This window comes from Prionailurus bengalensis, chromosome C1, assembly GCF_016509475.1.
Source record: "Prionailurus bengalensis isolate Pbe53 chromosome C1, Fcat_Pben_1.1_paternal_pri, whole genome shotgun sequence".
In the NCBI taxonomy this organism is placed as follows: domain Eukaryota; kingdom Metazoa; phylum Chordata; class Mammalia; order Carnivora; family Felidae; genus Prionailurus; species Prionailurus bengalensis.
The window spans coordinates 222177285-222192119 of record NC_057345.1 but is presented as its reverse complement, the minus strand read 5'-3'; the positions used below and the strand labels follow the sequence as shown (position 1 = coordinate 222192119).

The 14835-nt window shown below is 57.9% G+C and overlaps 1 protein-coding gene across 3 annotated transcripts in view; it reads left to right on the top strand.

Moving 5' to 3' along the window:
* PASK (PAS domain containing serine/threonine kinase) overlaps positions 1 to 14835 on the top strand; it is a 41685-nt gene that overhangs the window by 25406 nt on the left and 1444 nt on the right. For all 3 annotated transcript variants that reach the window (XM_043578403.1, XM_043578402.1, XM_043578404.1), the window contains 7 exons: positions 788 to 2472; positions 3320 to 3501; positions 3875 to 4042; positions 7882 to 8007; positions 8123 to 8257; positions 10972 to 11171; positions 13182 to 13315. In XM_043578403.1, the coding sequence (XP_043434338.1) occupies positions 788 to 2472; positions 3320 to 3501; positions 3875 to 4042; positions 7882 to 8007; positions 8123 to 8257; positions 10972 to 11171; positions 13182 to 13315 (2630 nt within the window). The remainder of the gene's footprint in view (positions 1 to 787; positions 2473 to 3319; positions 3502 to 3874; positions 4043 to 7881; positions 8008 to 8122; positions 8258 to 10971; positions 11172 to 13181; positions 13316 to 14835) is intronic.

The window sequence follows — 14835 nt, the reverse complement described above, 5'->3', positions numbered from 1 at the left end:
ACACACCCTTGCCCGTGCCCCCGTTTTCCCCAGGAAACTGCTGCTGTTCCCAGAACCCCACTCACGGTTCCCTCCTCTGTGGGACCTGCCCTCTTGTGTTGGTTCCTTCCTAACCCGGGCCTCTTTACAAACCTCTGTGGTGACGCTTGCCAGATCGCCGGCGCACGCGCCCCGGCGAGGCCGGCCACGGCCACCTTCTGTGCATCTTGGTGCCGGCGTCAGGCTTCGGCTGGCCCCGGGCAGGAGCTCAGCGTCATCTGTCACGGGGGGCCACGGCGGCCGGGCCAGCTGTGGGGGCGGGGGTCCTCACCTGGGGCCTTTGGCTCTGTGACCGCCCCCCTGCCTGGAGGCGGCCCCTCCCTCGGTGGCCTCCGTGCGAAGTTCCTGGGCTTGTGTCCCAGCTCTCCCCACCCCTGTGAGGCCCTGCTCTCACGGCCCCTCCTTGTGCCAGCCTCTCAGAGCTGTCTGTCTTTGGCTGTGACATCTGATAGCATTTGTAGCCGATCACAGGTCAACATCGTACAGGGCTGCCCGGCTGCAGGGAGGCTCCCTCCCCGCGAAGCGACGATGCTGACCGGAGCCCCGAACGTAGCGTCCTGGGTGTTCAGGGCTGTCTTTGCTAAATCATTGTTAAATGAGGATTTATCTAGAGAATACATGAGCTGCTCATAGCTTATGGTGGCAACTGCTTTATACTTGTCTTTAATAGAGGAGGATCCGTGTGATCTTTACTTTTGCTTCTTCTGTGGCTCTTAAGTAATTACATCATCCGTGTTACAATCCTCAGAGGGGACAGCATCCCAGAAGGAAGCCTGCCAGCCCAGGAACGGTCATCGCCCAAGGACCAGCAGAACATCCCAGAAGGATGCCCACCATCCCAGGAACAGTCACTGCCCGAGGACCGGCGGAACATCCCAGAAGGATGCCCACCATCCCAGGAACAGTCACTGCCTGAGGACCGGCGGAACATCCCAGAAGGATGCTCACCATCCCAGGAATACTCATTGCCTGAGGACCAGAGGAACATCCCAGAAGGATGCCCACCATGCCAGGAACAGTCCTTGCCTGAGGACCAGCGAAACATCCCAGAAGGAAGCTCACTAGCCTTCAGTAAGTGGTTATTTCCTGAGGGCCAGCAGCAGAACACTCCAGAAGGAAGCCTGGCAGCCCTCAGAGAAAAGTCATTGTCCAAGGACCAGCAGAACACCCTGGAAAGGAGCCCGACAACCCAGGAATACTCATTGTCCAAGGACCAGCGGAACCTCCCAGAAGGATGCCCGCCAGCGCATAGCCAGTGGTCCTTACCCGAGGCCCAGCAGGACACTGTCTTGGAGAAGGAGGAGCGTGTAGCCCCAGAGAGCCTCATACGGGACCTTGAGGGAAAAAGTGGGTCTGGCCCCAGGGACACGTGGACGTTTGCTTCACGTGAAGACTCTGAAGGCCCGGCTCCAGCAGAGGGTGGGAGCAGAAACCCTGGGGTGTGTGGCCTGCACCAGGAGGCAGAGCTGGAGGGGGCAGGTGTGAGCAGTGCCAGTGGTTCAAACCATCGGGCTGGTTCTGTCGTGCCCGTGCCCCATGCTGCAGGCCAGCCGGCGGGACAGCGCCTCCCGCCGTGCTACCCCAGGTATGGGGGTGAGCAGAACACGCAGCCCGGAAGCCCCCCCAGGGCAGCGCCACCCTCATTCTGGAAGGCTGTGCTAGATGAGCCGTGGGCAGGGGAGAGTGACCTAGATGAGCTGCAGACTTGCCTAATTAAGGAGCAGCTGTCCAAGTGGAGCGCCGTGGGGCCACCGGGCGTCTCTTACACAGAGCACCCCCTATTCTCTGCCCCTGTGTCGCTGTGTGACCCGGGAGGTGGAGGCCCGCGCAGCCGTGTGGGCAGCTCCGCGGCTTACTACGCACTGGCCACAGACCTCCCCGGGGTCCTGGATGCGGTGCAGGCCCGGGAGGCCGATGGGAATTCATTTTCCTGGAATCTCAAGGAACTCTTTTTCGGTGAACGGACAGACCGAACGTTCTCGAACCGTTCCTGTACCGCGTCGGAGCTTGTGGAGATGGCCTCTCCTTCGCTGGCGGGCTCTGACGCAGACCTGAGTGGTCCGCACGGGCCCGGGTCACAAGTTCTGGACGACAGAGAGCTGTTGCTCCTGACGGGCACCTGCTTGCATCTTGGTGAAGTTCAGCCTCGCGAGAGCTGTCTGGGGCGCGGCCCGGCCGAGCCCTCTGAGACCCGTGTGGTGTCCTCAGGACCCTACAAAGTGAGTGGCAGAGAGAACCCAACCTGCGTCCTTCCCACGCCGGGAGCTGGCTCCGTGGAGGTGTGCCCGTTGGAGGAGCCCAGGCTGAGCTTCCAGGTCACCTCCACGCCTGTGAAAGGGGACAGCCCGGCGATGCCCGGGGCCCCTCTGCAGCATGAGATCCAGGAGGGCACCTATTCCGGCAGCTGTTACCACCGAGACGGCTCGTGGCTGAGTATGTGGCGGGCGGCTGCTGTGGGAGCACAGCATGGCCGGTGCAGGGACTTCCTCGTCCCGGAGTCCGACGTGGCTGCACCCCCTGAATAGTTTGGGCAGAAATGATGCGCTGAAGGGTCTGCAGTGAGAGCTTATCTCTTGAAAAGTAGGGTGACGGGTGCACGTGGTAGGGAAGGGTGGAGCCTGCGGTCCCTCCCTGGGAGCTGCTCCGTGTACCAGGGGACGGGTTCTGCCGGCCCCGACCTCCACGGTCACCCTGGGCAGCGAGGTGCTCTGTGGCCCCGCGTGTGCCGCTGGGGCTCTGGCGCCTGACGCGCTGTGCGCTAGGAGGCAATGTTCTTGTCGGGCCCCTTCGCTTGCCCCTGGGAGTCGATTATGTTCGTGATTTCTTAGCGCATCATCTCCTGATTTCTTAGCAGATCCACATCATTTTCACCAGTCGTTTCCTTACTGCTGACTTCACAGTGTCGATTACTAAGGCTTCTTCCCTAACCTTAAAAAGGTTCTACGAGTAATACGTGTTATCTGTAGATGTACTAGAAAACACAAACAAAAAGAAAATAAAGCCACCTGTAAGTGCCTCCCCCAAGATGACCCCGTTTGTTTTGGCGTGTACCTTGGAGGCCGTGTAAAAATGCACAGACGTGTATCCAAACCACGTGGGCTTTGTACGTACGCGCACGTGTGGTTGCAGGAACCGCCATAGGCACGTACGCGTTCCACCGAGGCCGCTCACATTCCTGGCAGCTGTCTCCAGGCTTCCCCCGTCCTCCGAGTGTGGGTGCCCCTGCCCGCCCCGCCCGGTGCACGGTGGAGCTGTCGTGGTGACCCTCCCTCCCCTCCAGGTGTGCAGTTTGAGGTGAAGCGGGTGGAGCTCCAGGGCTCCGCGACCCTGTTCTGCTGCTGGCTCGTGAAAGACCTGCTACGCAGCCACCGGGACTCGGCCGCGCGGACCCGCCTGCTCCTGGCCAGCCTGCCCAGCTCCAGCCACTCCATGTGCGAGCTTTCTGGACCCAGCACAGGGGAGGTGGGTGTCTGCGGTCAGCTCCCACCTTGCGCCCGCCGCGTGGTGTGGGAACCGGTGCTGCCTGGCTTTTCTCTCTTTCTCTCTGCTTCCTCTGCGACGGGAGGGAGGTCCAGTTGTGCCTTTTTGGGCCTGTCTTCTAAGTTCGTGGGTAAGTCGGAAGCCAGACGTGGAATCTTAGACCTGAGTTTGCTCCATGTGCAGGGCGGGGTATAAACACGCTCGGGTGTGTGCGCCCCTCTGGGCTAACCGGGAGGGCACTTCTCAGGCCAGGTACCCCCAGGACACGGGAGGAGGGGGGACAGGGGACCAGATGACGTGAGCCTGCCTGCTGCTGGTCACACGTGGCCCCTCGGGCGTCCCGTTTCATTCACAGATGCTCAGGAGCAAGCCCTGGTTTGAGGAGCCTCCGACGGCTCTGGAGGTGGAGGGGCTGGCCGCCTGCGAGGGCGCGTACTCCCGCAAGTACAGCACGCTGAGCCCACTGGGCAGCGGGGCCTTCGGCTTCGTGTGGACCGCGGTGGACAGAGAGGAGAATAAGGAGGTACTGTGGCTCCTGGGCCGTGCGCAGCAACGGGGCCGCTCCGGTGCGTCCGTGGCCTCAGTGCCATGGCACGGGGCAGGAGGCATCCTCCGTGGAAAGCACTGAGCACACCGGCTGGCCCGGAGGGCACCCGAGGCAGCACACACGTTCCCCCCTTGGCCATCCTGCCCGCCGCTTCGGGGCCATGTGGGCTTCTCACGTGCCTCTCCCTCGGGGGCTGATGTCTATTGATTTTCAGGTTGGGACACGCCAGGCTTCCTTCTGTGGTCTCAGTGGGCGTGGCCATTCTTACTTATTCCTCGTCCACCTGAGCCGAGGCCTCGCTGGCCCTCCTCCCACATCCTGTTGAGACTGCGGGTGTAGCTGCCCAGCGTTTTGTGATTTGAGGGAATCGACATGGTGACCGTCCTGCCTGTCCCTGTGAACACCGTGACACTGCCCAGGTGTCCCTGTGCCACCTACTGGTTTCTGGGAGACCGGGTACTCGGGGTCCTTTGACCCGTTGGCTGTTACCGGCACATGTTGGGGTTGACACGTCGTGTGTCTGTGCGAGGCCCTTGCGGTCCTGACGTGTTTTCGTGGGTCCCCCAGAGCTCCAGGTGAGCGGCTCAGGAGAGGCTGCCGCTTGCCGCGTCCCTGCCATCGCGGCCGCTCCGTTCCCTTCTCGATGGATCCTTCTGGGGAGGGTGTTTCACTTGTTCGCAGCTCGCTGAGACTTGGCTTGAAGAACGACTGCTGGGTTCTGTCTGGTAGCGAGTGGCCGGCCCGATCTCACCCTTGGTTTCTCTGGTCGGTACCACCGATCAGCTTGCGTTTTCCAGAATCAGCCCTTGGTTCTGTTGCAATATTCTCTTACCGCGTGGCTGAATTTGGCTTGCCGATAGTGCCACTTGGGATTCTTTTTCATTTATATTCCATCCCTGTTCTGACATCAGCGTGACGCGAGGCCTGTGGAGTTAGCGCTTTCGTGTCGGCGCGGTGGCTCTCCGCCTGTTCAGACCTGCATGTTTCTTTCAGCCACAGGCCGTGGTTTTCTGTGTGCAAATCCGTGTGCAGGTGACGTGCAGCTGCGTCTGCTCGCTCGGCCATCCTAGTTCTTGTGTTTGCCCTCTCTCGCCTTTGCGAGACTCGCCAAAGAGGTGTCTGTTTTGTTAACCAGATACTTGTTTTGTTTTCTTTGAACTTGTCTTCTTGTACCTTCTGGGAGTTAATTGTGCTGTATTTCTAGCTTATCGGATTGGAGGTGTCTCGTGGAGCCATTACTGAGTGACAAGGCCCCTGCAGAGCGGTTGGTGGTGGCGCGGGACGCTCTTGCCACCTGTGTTTGCAGGGGCCTCATCGTCTAGTCCTTGTGAGGCGGGTCTCGCTCTTGGTTGGGTCAGTGACCCGGCAGACCACAGGGCTTTCTTTGGACCGCTCTGCCTAAAGGAAGAGGAAAGAAGCTGCCGAGAGTCCTTCTCCTGGTTTGAAAAGAAACACATGAGTAGTTTCACCTTTCAGAACACAGATGTCAGCCTAAATATTACTAGGCCGGCAAACGATGAGGGAAAGCAGCCAATCCGAAAACAGCCCTGCACGGGTGAGGGGCCCGTTCGAGGGCCAAGCGCTGCTCTGCAGTTCAGTCCACGGGACAGGACGGGAGGACTGCCATCCCGACACGGTGGCTCTGGCGACCCAGGACGCGCGGTGTCTCTCCGCGTGTTCAGACCTGCATGTTTCTTTCAGCCGCATGCCGTGGTTTTCCGTGTGCAAACCCTGTCCTCCTTTTCTTAAATTGGTGTCATTTCTATATCCAGTCTCTTCTCTTTCTTTTTTTTTTATTTTTTTTTATTTTTATTTTTAAAAAATTTTTTTTCCAACATTTATTTATTTTTGGGACAGAGAGAGACAGAGCGTGAACGGGGGAGGGGCAGAGAGAGAGGGAGACACAGAATCGGAAACAGGCTCCAGGCTCCGAGCCGTCAGCCCAGAGCCCGACGCGGGGCTCGAACTCCCGGACCGCGAGATCGTGACCTGGCTGAAGTCGGACGCTCAACCGACTGCGCCACCCAGGCGCCCCCAGTCTCTTCTCTTTCTTGTGCCTAGTTTTCTTTTGCTGGAATGTGCGTTACTGATTTCCTAGGAAGGACACTTTGAGTTCTTACATGTTTTCTGATTTGTTTCCCTTCCATTTCAGTGGCGATGCGCCCTCCCTATTCCTCTCCGAACGTGTGAGCCCACGTCTGCTGTCATCTAGCATTTATTTGAAGAGCCATCTGATGTTTTTCCTTTCTGATTTTTTTAATTAACTCAAAAATTCTCTTTGAAGTTTACTTATTTTGAGAGAGAGAGAAAGAGCACGTGAGCGAGCAGGAGAGGGGCAGAGAGGGAGGGAGAGAGAATCCCAAGCAGGCTCCGTGCCGGAGCCTGTCGGCACAGAGCCCGACAGCGCAGAGCCCGACGTGGGGCTTGAACTTAGATCATGGCCTGAGCTGAAACCAAGAGTCAGATGCTTAACGGAGCTACCCAGGCACCCCCGGAATTTTTTCTTTTAATCTTTGGACTTCATACGTTTCACCAGGATGTATTTCTGCGTGTGTGTGCGTGTGCGTGTGCACGCGCGCACGTGTGTTGTTTATTCTTGCTTGATGCTTGGTGAGGCTTTGATCTAAACGTTTAAAGCTTTCCTTACCCTAAGAGAATGTATTCTTTTGTTCTGTTAATTCTTTCTTTTCCTTCTTTCTCGCTCTGTACTTTCCCCTGAACCCCCTCTCAGGCGTGTGTTGCAGCCCGTGGCAGCAGGCTTCCCGCTGGTGTGCTCGAACCCTGTGGTGGGCCGGCCACAGCCTCTGCGTGCCCCCCCGCCCCCGCTGGCCGTGCCCCCGGGTGCACAGGGCTTCAGCCTTGCTTCCCTCGTTTTCTTGCCTTCCCTCGCGTGTCTCCTCCAGCCTGTCGAATCACGGGGCCCTCTCTCCACAGGATCCTTAGGATCTGACCACTTGTCACCACTGATGGCCAGCACTAACCCGTCACCTTTTCCTCGAGGTCACGTGAGGGCTGACCGGGTGCTCCACGTGCTCCTTGCTGTTCCTCCTGCCTCTGCGTGTTCCCCTCCCGCTCGCTGCCCCTCCGGCGGGTCCCCTCAGCTGTCCCTTCTCGGGGAGCCTCCCTACCTGCTTCCCTGCTCGCCCGGCGCACTGGGCACGCTGTGTGTTGGCCGTGCCCCCCGCAGCCGATGAGCCGGTGAGGTGGGGCTCGGGGGCCATCTTGTGGGGTCTCCCGCCGGCCGTCTCTGCTCCCCGCTTGGCCCCTCGGCCACGCGCCCGGCCCTCACCGGCACGGTGCTCGTCTCCTCCCCGTGACCTTTGCCATCGTCCTGGGCAGTGATGCTGTTTCTCTTGTGTTGGCCCGTGTCCGTCGGGCTTGCTGGACTCCACTGGGCTCCAGCTGACGTGAGTGGTGGCCTTTGTGTTCCCAGTCCTCAGGCCTCCTCGTTCGTCTCCTGGGTCAGAGCACCCGTCCTCACTTGAGAAATGGGGGTGCTGGGGCCTCTGAGGGGCACCTGCTGCAAGTTCTCTGGCCCAGGCTGTGGCTCCTCAGCTCCCGGCCCCTCCATCATGCCCTCGCATCCACTTTGAGTGGGCAGGTGTCCTCAGCCCTGCTGGCCAGCTGCTGGTGTGCCTGTGTGTTCCTCGTGCCGGGCGGGGGTCACTACTAGGTTCCTCTCTCCCGTCCCTGGATTCAGGGGAGGTACGCGTGGAGGTTACCCTCCCCTGCACTGCGATGCAGCAGTGGGCACCAGGCCCGAGGGGACGCGGAGGCACGCTGGCGGTCACTTCTCCCCTCTGTCTTCCTCGCAGGTGGTGGTGAAGTTTATTAAGAAGGAGAAGGTGTTGGAGGATTGTTGGATCGAGGATCCCAAACTTGGAAAAGTTACTTTGGAGATTGCGATTCTGTCCAGGGTGGAGCACGCCAACATCATCAAGGTGGAGTGCTGTTTCTCACTTAGCGGTGTCCCGACGTTGCTTGTGGGAGAAGCTCTTAAATACGTGGTCTTGAAGGTGTCTCGGCAGGCCCAGACCTGACTTTGTGTTTTTGCAGGTGGTGGACGTATTTGAAAACCAAGAGTTCTTTCAGCTGGTGATGGAGAAGCACGGCTCCGGCCTGGACCTCTTTGCGTTCATCGACCGCCACCCCGGCCTGGACGAGCCCCTGGCGAGCTACATCTTCCGACAGGTGAGCAGGCTGGCGCCGTGCTGGGGAGGTGACGGGCTTGGGCGCGGGGCTCTGAGGCCGCGCAGATGTGGCTTCACACGCACTTCTCTCACAAGCTGGGGTCTAGCCTTTAGGTTTTGGATTTGACGGAGTAAGATACACAATAAGATATACATTGGAGGCCAGATGCCGTCCTGGACCGTTCGGAGATGGAAGCTTATTTATATTCCTGCAGCACCCGTGCCAATTGCACACTTAGCCAGAAATATTCCTACAGTACCCACGCCAATTGCAAAACTTGGCCAGCAAAGCTGTTGGATTAAGGTTTGAGGCCTGTGCCTCTGATCTGAATCCTCGTCTCCCAGCAGGAAACCATTGCTAAGCTGTGCAGCAGGGATCATGATAGTGCTGGCGCGGGAAGGCTAGGAGGGTTAGATCAGAGCCTCTAAGGCACTTGGGCGGCACGGTGTCCCGCACATTGTAAATGCTCGGTAAATAGTAGCTGTCCAGTCAGTTAAAGTAATCAGTAAAGGTTGAGATTCTAGCAATCTCATTTTGCAGTGTTCGTTTTGGTCTCTTTATATCTGTTTACGTATTGATCTTGTCCGTTCATTCTTTTATTGGAACAGGAGACTGATCAGCGAAATAGAAAGGCATGCTGGGAGATTGAGAGGTTGGGGAGGGGGTGGAGAGGAGACAGTAATTCTTGTTTTGAGGAGACGGTGGTGATTTCATTTTAGACTGTTCCAAGCACCCTGGAAAGAGTGGAGAAATAATCTGGAAGGCCGGGGGCAGAGGGGAGTGAACAAGTCCCAGGTTTGCTCTCTGATTGTTTCCTGGTGATGACTTAATTTCTCACGACAGCTTCCATAAATTGACATTTTGTACCCAGAGCTATAAAATCCCAGAAGCTATTGGATTTCTGAAATTAACTTTCTCAGGCACCTACTTGTAAATTTCAGGCATCCTGATTCCGCTCAAAGACCGTCGTCCCCTTTTCCCCTCTTCCTGTTTGGCAAGATTACATACCCATCTACCTTAACGCATAGCGAAGATTTGTTTTTGAGATCTTCATGGCAGGCAGCCCTATGACAACAGGAGTCACTTGTTAATAGCTGGTGTCTCTCAGTTGTTAATTCTGGGGCAACTGACATAGGCAAATATAGCGTCCTCTACTTTATAATTTTTCAAGAAGTATCTATAGCCCTTCTGTGAATTTACATGTGTAAGTGCTACATACGTATGTGCGCATGGATTCATGATTTTATAGAGAAATACCATTATATATTAGCGTATGTATGTAGAGTGCCAGTTATCAGTGAATTGCTTCTCAGCTCCAAATCCACCAAGGGCCCACTCAGCGGCCAGCTCTCCTATGCGGCGAGGGGGAGGGAGGACCTACAGTATATTGTCACAACTGTACCCTTTCAGAGCAGGAACTATTGCATGAGGCCTGTTGGAACGAAGCCCACTTCCAGTGGACTGACTTTACGTCTGCCTCCGTGAGAGCCCCACACAGTGTGGCTGATGCTCGGTGCCGCTCTCTGAGAAGCTGCTAGAGCCCAGAAGTAGGACTTTGGAGACTTGGCCTCCGCTCCCAGCTCTGCCCCCATGCACTGCGTGAACTCTGGGCGGGGTCCTTTCCTTCCCCGTGAACCGACGGTGTCAGACTCCGTCTTTCTCCAGGGCCTCCTCCCGTTGAACGCCCAGACCACCCTCAGTAAGGTGCCCACCGTGCGTCTTTGTAGCTTCTGCTTGTGGTCTGTCTTTCCTCCTGAGATTGTCACGATGTGTATTGAGGGGTGAGTGAATGTCTGCTGGGAAGGCTTCTCAGCGTGGAGAGAACTTGAGAATCAGTGTTTGTCTGGTGGGGGCACAAAGTGTCAGCTACACAAGATGACTAAGTCCTGTTTCATAGCTAATAATACTGTAGTGCAGACTCAGAAATTGGCTTAGTGTAGATCTTATGTTGAGTGTCCTTATCACAAATAATAATAATGAAATTTTATTTTTTTCATTTATTTTTTTAACTTTTTTTAACGTTTTTATATTTTATTTTTGAGAGCCTGAGAAACAGAGCACGAGTGGGGGAGGGGCAGAGAGAGAAGGAGACACAGAATCAGAAGCAGGCTCCAGGCTCCGAGCTGTCAGCACAGAGCCCGATGCAGGGCTCGAGCTCATGAGCTGTGAGATCGTGACCTGAGCCGAAGTCAGATGCTCAACTGACTGAGCTACCCAGGCGCCTGCTTTTTAATTTTTTTTAACATTTATTTTTGAGAGAGAGAGAGAACAGAGCACAACTGGGGGAGGGGCAGAGAGAGAGAGACACACACACAGTATCTGAAGCAGGCTCCAGGTTCTGAGCTGTCAGCGCAGAGTCCGACGTGGGGCTCGAACTCATGAACTGTGAGATCATGACCTGAGCCGAAGTCGGACGCTTAACCAGCTGAGCCGCCCAGGTGCTCCGAAATTTTAAAGAAGAATCAGGTGCTGGTGCTCCTGCCAGCGGTGGGACAGGCCGGCCACGCCAAGCACCCCACCTGGACCTGCTTTGCCTATGCTGAGCTGGGCGGCGTCTGCAGCATCCAGCCTTCTTTCTTGTCACCCACGCGTGATAAACCAGACAATAGGCTCTTGGCTTCGTTACTGTTTCTTTCTTTGCGGTTAATCCTTATTTTAAATGCATGTTTTACTTGACTTGCTTTTCTAAAAAGTCCCTGTGGCCCCGATTGCAGCTGGTGTCGGCAGTGGCCTACCTGCGCTCCAAGAGCATCATTCACCGGGACATCAAGGACGAGAACATCGTGATCGCGGAGGACTTTACCATCAAGCTGATCGACTTCGGCTCGGCTGCCTACCTGGAGAAGGGCAGGCTGTTTCACACGTTCTGTGGGACCATCGAGTACTGTGCGCCCGAGGTGCTCCTGGGAAACCCGTACGTACGTGCTGCGCGGCAGCCCGGCCTCGCGCCTTCCGTCGGGGCCCTGCCACCCGCGGGAGTTTAGGTGGGAAACTGTTTCAGTTTGCGCCTCTTGGTGACAGGGCCGCCGACTGATTACGAGCGTTTTGTGGTCGGGGGGCAGGCAGGCAAAGTAAGGCTGGTTACGGGATGCTGGGCGGTGGCTGCAGGGTCTGTTGTGGTCTTTTCTCAACTTGTGTGTAGGTCTGGAGTTCTAGAAAACACGAAAGATCAAGATAAGCATAAGAATGAAGAGGGTCTCTCCTCAGTTGGGTTTATTCCTTGTGACGACAGGAATAACAGCTATTCTAGTAACCACTGTTGGGGATCGAGCAATGGGACGTACTGGTGCAGAGGACCGAGTGGCCTGGGGCCTGGCCAGGCCTCCTGCTCCTGCCCCGGAGCCTGCGGGCCACAGGGGGCTCCAGCCAGTGCTCACTAAGCCCTTCCCCTGTCATCCGGCACACTCAGAGCCACCAGACGGGAGGGAAGATTGAAGGGGGATAGTCTAAGAGGGCCTTGGAGTTTCTCTGAGGATGTAATTTGAGCACCTGGTGCCCCCAAGCGTGCTCTTGGCTGCTGTCTTGTCCTGTGGTGGCCACCAGGTCGTCAGAGTTGTAGCGGGGGGCTGCGCGTCCTGTCCGTGGGATCATGGCATGTGCTCTGTGGTTTGTCTGCCCCCCACCCCACCCCCTGCACCCGGGCTGGGAAGCTCCCACAGGGAAGCGCAGGGTGGTGCCGCACCTCAGTGCCCGCCCGAGGGCGATCCCGCCTTCTCCGGGAGCCCCGGCCCTGCACCGTCCCTGCGCCCTCCTCTCTGGCCTGCGGGCGCCCTCCTGCGTGCTCCCCCATCTCACCTCACCAGGGGTTTGCTGAGCTCTGATTCTAGATCCCGTCCTGAGGAACTCTGCTTCCTTCCTCATTGTCTCTGTATCCTTCTCCGCCAAACCGGCCCGCCACTGGGTTTTATACGTAGACTTTTATTGCTTATGCAGTGTCTGTGGCAGCTTTCACGCTGCTGTGGCAGAGTGTCGTGCCGGCGACAGAGGCTGGGTGGCCCACAAGCCGAAAACGTTTGTGTTTGGCCCTTTACAGAAAACGTTCGCTGCCACCTGTGGTACCCCTTTGGACTTTTGTCTTCAGTCTCCAGTATTCTTGAAATCTTTCTTTGCAAAACAACACAAAACAGAAAGTGTCGAACCTGCTTTCCTCGCTCTGGCTGTGCAGTCTCTCACCCCGCACTTGCCTGAGGTCTGTCCTCCCGGCACCTGTCAGCGTCCAGGGCCCCCCAGCTCGCTCTCCTGAGCCCTGACATCCTGGACCCTCTTACCGCTCACCAGTGTCTCTCAGCCACGTTGTGTGACTGACTCCGTCTCTGTTCTCCGGGCTGGACCGCCCCCGAGTGCCAGACCCCCGTGACCACGCGGCTCTGGGGCCAGCTCAGCGGCAGCTCCCCACCTTCTGTGTCACGTGGAGGCGCTGCTTCTCGGGCCAGCTGTGGGGCTTAGGGCAGGGTCCCATAAAATGCCTGGCGGAGTGTTGGCATCTCACAGGTGCCCACGAGTGGAAGCCAGGTTAGGTCCTTACGATGATGAAACATGGCGACAAAGCACTATCCCTGTTCCACCCCCTCCCCCCCCGCCCCTCCTCTGGGTCGCTGCTGTTACCTTGGCCCTCCTCCTGCTCCCGTGCAGCTTAGAGCCTCTACTCTGCTGTGCCTTCTCTGCACCTCCTCCAGGAAGCCCTCCCATCAGGAGGTGCTCCACCCTCACGTGCCGCACACCCTCCCGTTTGGCAGTGGGCATCTCTCAGCTGCCTGAGCACGAAGGTTTGCTTTTCTCTCCCTCCTCAGCGCGTGGCTGGAGCCGGAGTTGAGGGCGTAGTTGAGGAGGGCTGCAGGACACGCCGGGGGCGTCCTGTGGGGCGGGCCTGTGGCTCTGGGCTGAGCCCGGGCGTGCCCCGAATGTGGCCGCCACCTCCTTGCAGGTACAAGGGGCCGGAGCTGGAGATGTGGTCACTGGGGGTCACGCTGTACACGCTGATCTTTGAGGAGAACCCTTTCTGCGAGCTGGAGGAGACCATGGAGGCCGTGATCCACCCGCCATACCTGGTGTCAGAAGGTGAGCCTGCGCCGCAGGTGCCGCGGAGACGGCTCAGTCCCCTGCCTCGGGCACAGCGCCCCTTTGTCCGTGCTGACGACCTCATTGCTCTTTCTGTGCCTCTAATGCCGGTGTGGACAGAAGGGTAACGTGACCACCCATGACTAAACCGTCATGATAACATTATGTGCAGGAGAATCCCCCTTGGGTCCCGGGGGGCCCGCTTCTGAGACAGACGCTAGCAGCCTGGGAACCTGGCTGTGGCAGTGACTGTAAGGTCAGCACTGGGGTCAGACATTCATCACTTGGGGGCAATGGTGGGACTCGGCCCCCTAGCAGCTGTTGGGAAGCCTGCGGGTTTCTGTCGCACCTCCGGCTCCTGTCGGGGCCACGGGGGGGGGGGGGGGGGGGGAGGGGGTGGTGTGCATTTGGGGGAAGGACCAGTGGGCTCAGTGGCCTGGAAATGACTTCCTGTGCCTGGAGTCGGCCCCTTTGGCACCCCAAGCGGAGGAGCCCCAGGGAGGGGGCTGGTAAGAGTTTCACGGGCACTGCTGGCCCGTGGGCTCCGGGGTCCCTTCCAGGCTTGGCATCCTGTGACTCTACGGCACTCGTTTATCCTTACAAGTGGCGGGGTGACGAGCATGAACATCTCGTGCACAGAGTCCGTTTGGAACCAGCTTGGGGTCCAGCCTAACTCCGCTTGGGTTGGAAGCCAGTGTCAGCACCGCCACGAAAACACGCCACGGATTGGGGCTTATACGACAGACAGACATCTATTTCTGTCTGGAGGCCGAGAGGCCAAGATCAGGGTGCCCGCGGGTTCGGTTCCCGATGAGAGAGAGTACCCACACGCCACGCTCGGTCTCTCTTCTTGCGAGGACACTGACCCTCTCACAGGGCCGCACACTCAAATGAAAGACGTCATCTAACACCCCCCGCCCCCGTCACCTCCCGAGGGCTCCACCTCCTGACACTGTCCCAGTGGGGGACAGGGATGGGGGGGAGGTGTGGGGACACTGAGTCCCTAACAGCCTGGAGGAGGATCTTTAGAGCTCTGCTGAAGTCCCGGATTCCCACGAACCACGCCGCTCGCAGCACATTCTGTTCCACCCACAACGCCTATTCCACACGCTCACTCACCAGGTTCTCAGGATACCCTCTGGGATGGTGAGGCTCAGAGTAGCCCTGGTTGAGGGGACCCCATGTTCTTACAGGAAATGGGGCCCAAATCCAGACCCAAGGCTGGGGCTCTTCCCAGAGCCTGTGCTTCCTTTGGGGGGGGACAACGCAGGGCTTGCTCTGGCCACGTCCCTCTCCTCTTATCCCACAAACCCTGTGTCGTTCAAAGCTCTGCACAGCCAGAGCCCCAAGAACAGGTCGAGTTTACGAAGCTCCGCACAGTGGTTAGGTGAGCGAGGCGGGACCCTGAGCTCCGTGCTTCCATTTCCGAGGGACAAGCGTCTCCTGCAGCCTGTCTGGGGCGTAGCTGGGCCCGTGTGCCAGGGACCCCAGGTTCTTGTCAGAAGTGGAGGTTCCGGGGC